Here is a 13096-nt window from a genome sequence, read left to right on the forward strand (position 1 = left end):
CAAGGTTTCCTTCTGCTAAAGCTGGACTGTGTGAATCCAAGCCAGACTAAGCAGTGCGATACTGTATATAACATTGGTGTTGACTGTATTTAATAATGTTCATGACTGTTATCTTCTTCTATAATATTCTATACTATGGGTAACTGTTTTGTGGCTTCACTGGCCTGCTGCGTGGGGCTGGCTAACGTTCGGCTAACGTTGAAGAAACATTCTGATGGACTACGTGCACTGCGTCTATATGCACTTTGATTTATCAGGGAAAATTTTATTAATGTTTTGTAAATGTTTCATATGACACTTAATGTGCCATTCCAGTTTTTACATCATCATGAAAAATTATGTATTTTATTTAAAAAAGCAAGTATAATTTATGTACTTCATGGTTTTGTTTAGTTTTTTTTTTTGTTTGTTTTTTTGCTTTTCTTTTCAATCAATGAACAGATTGAGTGGTTGATTTCCAAGTAATCAAGTGTTTTACCAAAGTGACTGTGAACTTGTAACTTTCGATACAGTTGAATTATTTTTTTTAAGAAAAAAAAACTATATATTGAGCAGAAGTGAGGGAGGGGCGGACATTTCATGGTTTCAGTTCCTGTCATTCTCAACAGCAGAGTTGTATCAATAAAAAATGTTTTAAAAATGTGTCATCTTTCTCTCAACAGGAATTTTCACTCGCTTGGTTGGTAGTGGTGGAAAATGTCTAGTGTGAGACAGTCCTGTGCGAATGTGGTTATGTTTTACACAATGGGGAAAAGGAGAAACAACTGGTTGAATTTTGACATTTAGCTAAAAATTCTGCACCAGAAAAGTCAGACTGTTTTTAATTAGGGGGTGTAACGATTAATCAAATAACTGATTAATTCATTTATATTCCTACGATCCAACAAGATTGATCTGTCTGTAGCAAGTTGTAAATCGAATTGAACAATACCATTGAAAAATCGTTTCAAAATTAAATAAATCAATTATATCGACACTGAAAGATACCCTATAAAAACAATCAAGTGCCAACACAGCAGAGAGCACACGTGATGTGATGTTAGCAAAAAATTATCAAGCCTTCAATACAGTCCAGTGTGTGGAAACACTTTGAATTTTGCAAAGACATCAGACTGTACAGTGTGGTAGAATGTCCTGGATTATTCTGATGTGGAAAACAATTTAAGAAACTAAAATGTAAATGGATGTGCCATTAATTCGTGTTTACTAGTTTGTACACATTCAATTTATACTTGATTATCTTGCATGAAATGCAAGGAATGTGGAAAACTTCGCCCGCACTGTTCAGTTCCCAGGTATTTATTGCTGAGTCTCACTGGTTGAATTTTTGGCTAAAGATTGACTTTAGTTCAGTGAATTGGGAATGAATTGGATCCTTCAAAATGAACCAATATCGACCAAGAATCGTATTGTCAACCACAAATTATGATACGAATGAAATCGTTGTTAAATTGAATCGTTACATCCCTATTTTTCTCACTTATTCAAACAAAAATGTTTCTAGTACAAAGAAAAAGAAAACTGGCAGCTATTCTTTTCCTTTTCAGTTGCTCAGGACTGATCTAATGACTGCTCTTCTTGGGGTTTCTCTTCATCCTTCCTGCATCTTCTGCTAATGGTCTGGCTTTACTTCTGTTCTTTGCACAGTGTGGAACTAACAAAAACACACACAAATATGTGAGCATTTTATATTTATGTTTACACTAACAAGCAAACAAAGATCATGGTAATGTAACACCAATATCCTACTGTGTTGTGAGTTTACAAAGCATTCACACATTGCTTGGTAGTCTCTTGCGACCGGTGGCACATCTGAGCACTTTTTTTTTCTCTTTCTTCCCCAGGCCAGCGTTGTCATGGAGACCGCTCTGTGTTCTGCCGCATGGATTTGCTGAAGCGGTACTGCACTCTACCGGAGTACCGGCGCATTTGCTGCAAGACATGCAGTAGCATCGGCATCGTCACATCTGTATCTAACAACAATACCAGATCCACCCCTGTCACATCTGTCCCACCCAGAGTTACAGTGTCTTCATCTGCCAGCATACTGATGTCAGATATTCCCAACCCTCAGCCTACCAACGTCGTAACCACAATTTTACCTTCTGCAGTCTCTTCCTGGTCATCTACCCATCCGTCGTCTACCTCCACCACAGAATTCATCTCTACCTATCCAACACCTACAGCCAGCATTTACCCTTCATCTTCCTCCATTCCATTCACTACCAACACACTTTACACCACTTTTCCCACAGATCCAATGTTGGAGAGTTCCTCAAACTCTCCAACAACAGCTGGAACCGAAATGCCCACAGACTCCTCAACAACCACCAGTAACGTAACAAATCCAACAGAATTGTTCTTTAAATCTACGACAGATGACAAGAGTAGGTCAAAACCCAACCCATCAACAACAGACCCGAATAAGAAAACCACACAACCAAAAACCACAGAAAAAGTCCTTCTGGAGAAAACAAATACTAGTGCAGAAGATGTAACTCCACCAAACACAAAGGCAGAGAGAGCCAGTCCAGAAAACCAAATGCATAAAAATAAAACTCCACCAAAACTCACCATAAAAAAGACAGCTCCACCCACAAGTACAGATAAAAAGACTGATTTACCTAAAATTACAATAAAAAAGATAACTCCACCCAAAACTATCAATAAAAAGACACCCACGCCAAAAATGAAAGTTAAAAAAACAACTCCACCACCTACGACAGTAAAAAAGACAACTCCACTAAAAACTACAGTTAAAAATACAGCCATGCACAAAATGACAGTAAAAAAGACAACTCCACCTAAGGTTGCTGTAAAAAAGACAACTCCACCCAAAACTGTTGTAAAAAAAACTCCACCAACCTCAACAGTAAAAAAGACAACTCCACCCAAAACTGTTGTAAACAAAACTTCACCAACCTCAACAGTGAAAAAGACAACTCCTCCTAAAACTGCTGTAAAAAAGGCAACTCCATCAAAAGTCAAAGTAAAAAAGACAACTCCACCAACAACAGTAAAAAAGACAATGTCACCTAAAATTCAAATTAAAAAGACAACTCCGCCAAAAGCTACAGTTAAAAAGACAACTCCGCCAAAAGATACCGTTAAAAAGACAACTCAGCCAAAAGATACCGTTAAAAAGACAACTCCAGTAAGATCTCCAGAGAAAACAAACAAACCCGTGTTCAAAAAGGAGGTTTCTCCAAAGCCCAGTACCAAAAAGAGTCTTGGAACAAAAGCAGAAGACAAAAAAACTGCAAAGACTAAACTTCTTCAAAAGATACCAACGGTAGGACCCAATGGTTCTTCTATTTTACAGAATAATGATAATCCTAATAAAACTATAAACAAAATTACTAATTTCAAAAAGAAAACCCAGCTTCCTTTGAGCTCAAGTCCCACTCCTAATGCAAACAAAGAATCAACGCAAGTAGAGTTTTCTTCCACTGTATCTTCTAGTGTGAATGCAACAGTGGAAAGTATCATCAATTCTGAGTCAGGGACCAGCACCACATACATCAATAATGACCATGCTTCTACAGTTGAAACTTTATTGTGGAACAATGTACACACAGTGACTGAAGCCACCACACCCAGCACCTTTAGTGATTTTGTAACCACCACAGGAAGCATGCCGTACAGTGAGCTCACAGTAACAAGCAGTGGGAATGCTATAGAGAGCAGCGGGACTTTCTCAAGTGGTTATGAGAGCCCAGAGTTTGACAGTAGCTCAGGAGTAATCAGTGGTGTAGGTGTGCTGGATGAAGACATTTCTGTAATAATTCCAACTGTGAATGGAGAGGACACAGCAGAGTACTCCTCGTCACCAGGGTTGAATTTGTTTGAGGACATTGTCATTACCATTCCCACTACCCCAACAACCTCCAGTACAGTTGTAACTGAGGCCCCTTCTGTAATCCCACAAACAAAGGAGGAACTGACAACAAGCTCTGTGGCACCTACCTTATGGTCTGACAAAACAACGACAAAGGACAATGAGAATAACTTGATTGATGTTTTTAACCACGGAGTCATCAGTTCGGACAGCGAAATCTCTAAGAACAACTTAATCCTAAAGCGGTGGGTCAACCTCAGAGAAAGAACCAGGAACAAACGGATTCAAGAGCTTTTAGAAGAAAAGAGAAACTTTCTTCTCCAGATGAAAAGAGGACAGACCTAAAAATACAGTCATTTTATCAACTCTCATTTCTCTTATAGAGATAAAGATTTTTCTCTTCAACTTCTGTCAATGCTTTTCCCATGCCCTTCCCCAAAAGATAAAAAGGGAATAAAAAAAAAAATCCTTATTTTATGAGCTTTGCTGCAGGGAAAAAATATAGAATAGATGGAACAAAAAGCACAAGACCAGAAGTCCATCCCACTATTCCACATACTGTTGGGTATACCCACACCAGGCAATAGGTATTGAACCCAAGTAAACCCAACACATTTGAGTTGTACTTCACTCCGTACTTTGTTGTGACTAACCAAACCATTTTAGGTTTAAGGTCCCACTCCAAACTTCTTTGATCTATGTGTTCCCAATGATCTTTTGGTTATGGTTATGGCGTTTTAGCCAAAATAAACATAAATCTGTGTCATGTTCTAGAACATAGTCAATGCAGAGAGACAGTAGTTCATTAGAAATTCACCTCTAAGTTCTGGGGGGGACTGTTGGCATGGAGTTAGTCCTCTTTCATTCGCCATGATCCTTTTGTTTACAGTGTTTCGCACTAGCTTACAGCTCCCCACAACCCCAACCTAACATTAACAAAAATGGCAAGCAAAATTTGAGCTATCCAGCCGTACAGGTTTGAGCCAGATGCCAGTTCAGACGAGGAAAACAAAGACGTACATGGATTTAGTTGTCTACACGTGGATGTATCAGAAGGGAGCGGTGCAGGTAACTTGTGGCCCACCCATTGTAGCTTCTACTTCATTGCAATGAAAAAATTTTTTGACAATGATTTGAATAAAGAAAAACTTGTCTTTATATATGTCCATATAGACCACTTATCTATGACATTACATCCACGTTGTATGCAATTCTCTTTACTGCCTCTTTCTATTCACTCTTAATGCACGTCGAGACATTTTCCTCCATCATGTGACAAATCCCACCTAAGGGGCCGTTTTAGCCACTGAAACAAAATGGATTGGCAATAAATTAAAACATTCAAGCTGGCAACTTTGACAGAAGTTAAAAGATTTGTCAAAGTTTCTTTGTCCAGAAAAGTTAATGAGTAAACAAGAAAGAGCCTACAACTTCAAAACAAAGAAAGCTGCATTCAACAGACCCCAGAGTCCTACTGAAAAAATTGATTAATTGTGGTTCCCACACACCAAGCATGCTATGCTGTAACCCTTGTGCTATCCTAGGCACTTTAACATTGGGAATTGGGTCATCTAGACCCACTAGACAGTGCGCTGAACCTTTTTTTTCAATGATTTGTGATCTTCACTGGTGTCCATGAATTACATGAAATCTTTCCACCTTTATCCACCTTTGTCATGGTAGGGAGAACACGTCAATGCAATCCAAAATGGCACAAGGGTGAAATGCCACAACCAGCTGTCAAACTTTACAAGGATGCTGCTAATAAGGTGGATTCATGGTGGTGGACATGGTGGATTTATATTTTTAGAAAATACCCATTGGTAGATGCTTATATTATTTGATGTAGTTGTATTTATTTTCACAACCAAAAAGTCAGACGAGGCTGATTTTATTGGTTTCCTCCTTGATGATTAACCCTTGTACTATCTTAGATGACCCCACCCTTTCATTGACGTGTTCTCAGTACCATTACAAAGGTGGATAAGGGTGGAAAGATTTCATGTAATCCATGGACACCAGTGCGGTTCACAAATCATTGAAGAAAAAAGGTTCAGAGCACTGTCTAGTGGGTCTAGATGACCCAACTCCCAATGTTAAAATGCCCAGGATAGCGCAAGGGTCAAGTGTCAAGTTAAGGAAAAATCTATGTCTCATTAAAAAACAAAATCTAGAGTGCAAATACAGTTTAAACCATCATAAATCTAATGTCGTATTTGCATACAAACAGTAAGTGTATACTATTGTTTAAAATGAGGCACAAACCTTTTAGATAGGTGAAAGCTAAGCCAAATAATGACAATTTTTTGTTTGAAATGTTGTAAGCAGTTGAATATTATTTTACATTTACTCAAAATACCCTCAGAAATTTAAAATAAAAACAAGGGAAAGTGCCAAATATTTATGTCTAAATTGTGATAAATCTTCATTTTAAGGGAAAGTTGTGATTGCAATAATTAAGTGGGAAAACTAAACAATTTTTTCTTGCATTTGCAAGTTTGGTGCTTTTTTTTTTCTAAGTGTGGCAGAAAGCCTCTCACTCATGTATTCATGTAGGCATAAATAACAAATCATTATACCTGAGCTAGAGCTGTAGGATTAAAACTACTCTATATTCTGAGAGGTTCAGTATTTGTGCATCTCAAACCTGCAGCAGAAGCAAAGCCATTTCTCTCTCTCTGTACGATACTTGTACATATGAAATAAAAGTTCATGTTTAGTATTTATTAAAGCTCTTATGGTGTTTGGCATTTCATCTGTGTTGTGTGATTTTTGTTTAGTCTTGATAAATACAGTAGAAACTGTTTTACGGTGCTGCCACCTGAGTTTCAGCACATAGGGGGAGACAGTGGAACTGTTTGTTCCTCTCATGTGGTCAGCAATGCTTTCCTTGAGATTATCAAATCAACTAGGCCATCTGTTAGTTTGTTTGTTTTTTTTGGCTTTTTGCTTTTATCATTTTGTCTTTTCTTGTAAAACAAAAGAAGGCATGGTGTTTTTCAAAGATGATTAAATCCAATATATGATATAAGTTAAAAAAAACAACAACACTATCTTAGAATCAAAGTTACAGGCCCTTAACCCATCCATGTATTCTGTTGTTGCTTGGTGGATTCATATTTAAGAATTGGTCTCATTGGTGTTGCAGTTGGAGTCAAAAGTGTTACCTGGCGATTTCCTTCCCTCTACTATCTTTCCTAGGTGGAACATAGTCTATTATCTAAAGGGGGGGGGGGGTTACCTTTGAAAGTTTCTCATAGAGTCCATATCAGAACACTGGAAATAATCAGTTATTTGACATTAACTATGCAAGTTTGATCTTAAGAAAACCTGATCTATATGTGGGTATGGGTACAGATTTTGAAGAACAGCGTAGGTACATAATGACATAACATCCTGTTACTTTGTCTTTGTGAACATGCTGTGAACATCCAGGCACTCAGTCACTGCACTACCTTTACTAATGTAAAAACTAAGGTGTCTAAGGAAAAAAAACACATTCTTGTAGACTGCAAGGAAGAAATGGCGGCTGCCTTGGTTACAGAACCCTACTCTTGGGACTTTATGTATGTTGTTCTCTTGGGTCACAAGGTCAACACATAAATAGAGTGCAATGCAGCAACTTCTGTGTCTTACTGTTTGTCTAAAGGCCCGTTCACACTGGGACGAATTTCGCCGGCGATTTTCGCCGACGTTTAACGCCTCGTGACTAAACAAAGGGCACCAATGAGAGTGTGCACACCGAGGCGAAAAAACGCCACGCGCCAAAGCGTCGAAAAAAAAAAACTCCTCGGGTTCGTTTTTTTTTTTCGACGCGTCGCGTCGAAATCTATTCGACCAATGAGAATGGCGCTTTTGCACACGTGCCTGGAGCTTCTGAAGTTACAGTAAAACACAACTTGGGGGCGCTCAAACACAAAACTGCCTTGCTGAGCACACATACCAGCGAAGAAGTTAGACGCCAAGTAGCATCTACACTGCCACAAAGAAATAATGACGGACATTCTTAAATATCCCCTTACCAAGTACCAGTTGGAGCTACTGATGCTTGAAATATTCATGTTTTCTTTGTATGATTCTGACAAGCGCGTAAATACTTGCTCTCTTCTTCTGAGTGAAAAGCGACTTTAAGAATCGTAAAGTTGTGCAGCGCCACCTTGTGTACAGGAGTATTTCTGTTTACATTAAGCGCCATCTAATGTCAGGGAATGAAATTGCATGTTCGCTCGGCTCACCGTCAGCGAAAATCGCCTGGGTGTGAACACAAAAGACGTGGCGAAAAACGCTGGCGAATAACGCCTGGCGAATATTCGTCCCGGTGTGTACGGGCCTTAATGCTCAAGTGTAGATGCTCTTAAGCGTCAACCCAACATAAAGCCATTTTTAAAATGTCTTGTGGGACTTCTTTGTGCATGTGCCTTCTTTGTCAGGGTCATTTTAAATGTCTTTAAACTTCTTTGTCAGGGTCATTTTTAAATTTCTTTAAACTGAGTTTCTGGTGTACTTCCAGAGATTTTTTAAGGAGTAGGTTTTTTTTTTTTTTATTTGTACTCCTTCCAGACACTTACACTAACATTTATCCCTATAGAATTCAAAAGAAGTTATTTCAATTAGGAGAGATCTGTAGGTATGGTCTCATGCACTCATATTAAAGTTGACCGGTGCAGGTTTTTGGGTTTTCCGAGCCCGTGGCAGTCGTAAAGGAGCAGTTGTTTGAAGGTGCATCTTAAGGCAACCTCAGGTATATCTTGCTGTTCACTTAAGGCCCGTTGAAAATGGACCATATAATTATCGTGCATGTGGTAAGAGTATTATGAGGTAGTCATGAGGCTAATGAAAGTTGCATGCCCTGTGTCAGTCTTCTAGTCATTAATAAAGCATTAGTCACTCTGATGCAATCTGCAGGATTTTGGGAGGTTGAAAAAATGAAAAATCCGTACTATGTGCCTGCGTCTCACCTACTTCACCCATGCATGTGTCACATGCAATAGATCGCAGAGTTCACTGCAACCTATTGCTTGCAGCATGCCCATAGAAAAAAATGTCAGTAAACGTACAACATTGATATTTCATGCGAGTCACCTGCGTGCCTTGTACAGGCACCACCCATTTTTTCCCAGGAGACAGCACGTATCAAGCACAAATGAATGAACCATTAGGAATGTGAGTGACAATTCATTTTTGATACAAAAAAAATGTGCATGAAATAAGTCCATAATCTTCGGTGGCCAGGCTCTGAGCCAAAAACTTTTGCTTATTTGGAATGAGCTCAGACCATAAACCTCCAAAATAAAGGAAAGACTTACTTTAATGAGTCTTTCCTCAAATCAATGCAGACTGGAAACTGCAAAAACAACATGCAAACACTTTGAAAGAAATTGTGACATTTTATCTCTCTTACAGTATTGAGATATTAAATGCCATGTCTATCCTAATACACATCATACCGCTGGACTCTTGTCAATACACAGCCCTAATCTAACCAGAGTTAGCTTTAAAAAAAAGATGTCTCACATGCTTTGCTCTTAGCTGTTTACTGCGGGAAGATGTTTTTAGTGAACTGTCAAAATGTTGCACAGCTGAAGTCACACTGACAGCAGATTTATTTGCTTTTTTACGTAATTAATGGCTTTAAATTGGCCGTCAGCAAAAAGTCAAAACAACCTTGGAGCTGAGGCGGGAGAGCAGAAGGAAGCCGTTGTATATGAAAATGTTTACAGCTGTGCCCATCTTACAGAAACACAGCATGTTCTTGTTTTTTTTGGGTTAATCTAGTTAAAAAAATCACAGAATTTATTTCGCACAATTTCTCAAAACGAAGTGATTATCTGAAGCAGTCTTGTTACCAGTCAATGTCAGCTCTATAGCTTCTAAAGAAACAAAGAAACCTACTTGTTAGAACACACAATGGACAGAGTTAGATATTGGACAGCTTTTTCTTTTCTTTTATTAAAATCAGAGAATTATGTTTGGTAAAGGTTGCTATGTAAGCAAAGCAAAATGAACACTTTGAATTGAAAGGTCTGTCTGTTCATCCTGATATTGCGCCTGTCAAGGATTCTGAGAAAGGATCATAGATATTATCTGAAAGTCAAAAACTAGAAGTTCCCTGAAAACATCCTCTCTTCCAAGAATCTGTTGTTCTTTCGAAATGCCTCAAGCAGAAAATAAAGTGCAGAGACTTGAATCTAAAAAGAAAAACATTTCCTCAAATTTCCGCCTGGTATTTATGTAAGATGTAAAAGAATTATAACACTAAGAGCAGTTTCCATTGATTTTAAATACAAATTCTGAGGCACAGCAATCCTTATGCAAACTGTACTTTCAAAAAACGTTTTGTTCAGATTAATAGTAATTCAAAAAACATTATTTTTTCACTTACATATTTGATTCTAACGCTTTCGGCAAAGGAGGGCAGGGATGCCCAGAGTAGTGTAGTCTTTTTAGTTAGTGTATGGTAAGAATTTACCTATTGAATTGTACAACTTTATGACCCTTACGGTTTTATGCTTACTATACAATTACCAGTATGAAGCGGGTTGAGATTACTATTGTTGTGATTTTGGGCTATAGAAATAAATATGAATTGAATTGGAGCTGAACTCTCAGGCATTATTGGGAGACTGAGAATCTGAGCATTTGGGGAAATTAGGAATTCATCCCAACTAGACTCCCAGATACAGTATAACTGCTGAATAAAACGATCCTAAATGTCTGTTTCTTCAACTTTGGTGTTGTGCTGGTGCTTACCTGATTTTTAACAGGCTGGTTAGAACTTTGGTCAAAGGGTTCATTCTTTGGCTCATCAGATCAAAGACTGTTGCTTATTGTGGTTGAGAGTTACCGTAGTCAAATGTGACATTCCCAGCAGGCTGTCATGTGCCTTCAGATTAATGATTTTATGTCAGATTAAAGCTTTCAATCCTCAATTTGTTAGTTATCTATGTTCAACAAGACTGCTACCTGATTGTTTTAGCCTTTTAAATAATGTCTGATACTGTTGTGCTGTTTGACATGAAGACATGGAAGGCGAGATGCTATTTTTTATTAGCTTTTCCTTCTTTTTTTTTTTTAATTCTACTGCAGTGGTGGTCAGAACTGCAAACTGAATCCTATCAGAAACTGTTGCTGAGGGAAAATTCAAAGGCTTCGTTAAAAAAAAAAAAAAAAAAAAAAAACATGGACAAACTGTGAAACAAGAAGAAAATAATCTGTCTCTTTCAGCTTTTTCCCATCATGGGGTCGCCACAGTGAAACAACCGCTCTTTCGAGGACGAGTCGTATGGTTAATTTGGCAATGTTTTACACCGGTTGCCCTCTAAATTTATCCGGGCTTGGGACAGGCACAGAAGCAGAGAAGGGAATAGGGAGCAGCCCTGATTCGAACCCTGGTTTCACGGACGGAAGGCGCCGCATACCAGCACGAGCTAAACTGGCTCCATAAACAAGAAGAAAATAATAATTTACAAAAATGGCAACACAGATGACACGTCAGGCATGAACTGAAAACCAGAGACTTAAATATGCTGAGGATGATTATCATAAATAAGAACAGCTGTGGGTGATTAGGAACTAGAAACTGGTGACTGACAGGGAGAACACACAAAAAAAACATTACAAATTCAAGAAAACCCATCTAAAAGTCAAATAATGCAAACTAAAGGGCACAACCCTCAGCGTAAAACACATTATGCTGTTCAGTTTAATAGTCATGTGTGACGTTTTAACGTTGACAAGAAGCCAAAAAGGCCAAAAATTAAGTTAAAAAACATTGAATCAGCTCCAAAAAGCAATAAGGTTGGAATTGAAGAGTGTAGATCAAATAAAATCTGAATGAATCATAGAAAGTTCTAAATAAAACCCAAGTCAAATTTGAAAAAAAATATAATTTTATGCAAAAATGCATTTGTGAGTGATGTTTCTGCAGTTTTTGCCATTGTCTGCTTTCCTCGTCTGTCTCGTCAGGCTAAAGAGGATCATCCACAGCTGTACTCATTTAGTTAATTCCCCTTAGTCAATTTAAGGATCTACTTTTCCTTTATTCAGTCAGGTCGTGTAATTTGCCACCCATTTGTCTTTTGTTTTGTTTTTTCGCTGTTATTTTTGTCTTTCATGTTTAAGTCTGTTTCTTAGATGTTTATGTTTCTGCCAAATCTCCTGCATTTTAGCTCCTACGCCCCCAGTGAAAACAGTCAGCTTTAGCTGCTAGCTAAAGTTTTAAACATTGCTTGAAGAGTTTTAAAAAGCTAATATTATTTGTTCAACATTCATGTAACCTGTTCTACCGCTGCACCATGTCCACTCTCAATGAAGGGAAATACTCGATTTTCCATAAACTATAAGTGCTCAAAGCTATTTCAAACACTGAATGGATTGAGTAAAATTAATAACTTTTGGCAATTCTAAAGTCTAAATGCTAAGTAGGCATAAATGAACTGTTTTTATTTTTTTCACTGTAATTAAAGTTAAAATCAAAAAAGTACCAAAGGGGAATATTTCTTTATACTTAAAAATATAATCTATCAGAAATTCGTTTTTTTTTTTTTTAAACATTTTTAAGAAAAAAAAAAAAACATGCATGCAGAATTGTTAAAGCAGCAACTGCCCTTCCACATGAAGGATATGGGTTGTTTGCAGGCCAACAATGAGCAATCCTATGTGAGGCACACAGTTGTCTTACACAAAGTAACATCGTTAGTGAGCTCATAAAGCGAGAATATGCAAGGCCAAGTAAGGGTAAAGTAGGTGAGATGGAGATGTATCGTCTGCATTCTTAATTTTTCGATCTACCCCCAAAATCTTGCGGACTGCTTTTTTTAGCCAAATTAAAAAAAAACTCTGTTGTTTTTAGGACATAGCGGCAGGAGTTCTTTTGAACTTTGCCTCAGAGTTGTGGACAGGATCGTTGACATGGAGTAATCCTGCCCCTACTTCCCAACATCTATCTATTTACTCTCTCTCCTGCTAGCTCACAGCCCCTCGCATCCCCAGTTTAACATTTCCGGTGCAACAAAAATGGCGAGCAATATTGGAGCTATTACCGTAAAGTTTTGAGTTAGAAACCCACTCAGACCAGGAAAACAAAGACAGACATTGATCTATTTGTCTACAAGTGGATAAGACTGGAGCGGAACAGGGAGCTGGGGGTCTTCTGATTGTAGCTTTTACGGCACAACTACAAGCTTTTCCAAGAACAATTTTAAAAATACTCCTAGTTCAGATTAACCCACATTAAAAATGCAATTCCAAAAAGAACTT

General features: G+C 38.0%; 1 protein-coding gene across 2 annotated transcripts in view; it reads left to right on the top strand.

Moving 5' to 3' along the window:
* The window catches only part of LOC101157225 (A disintegrin and metalloproteinase with thrombospondin motifs 2), a 143718-nt gene extending 138397 nt beyond the window's left edge, over window positions 1-5321 (top strand). For both annotated transcript variants that reach the window (XM_023959231.1, XM_023959232.1), the window contains one exon: window positions 1845-5321. In XM_023959231.1, coding sequence (XP_023814999.1) covers window positions 1845-4183 — 2339 coding nt within the window. In that variant the 3' untranslated portion in view covers window positions 4184-5321. The remainder of the gene's footprint in view (window positions 1-1844) is intronic.
* Window positions 5322-13096: the final 7775 nt, after the last annotated feature.

This window comes from Oryzias latipes, chromosome 10 (genome assembly GCF_002234675.1).
Source record: "Oryzias latipes chromosome 10, ASM223467v1".
In the NCBI taxonomy this organism is placed as follows: domain Eukaryota; kingdom Metazoa; phylum Chordata; class Actinopteri; order Beloniformes; family Adrianichthyidae; genus Oryzias; species Oryzias latipes.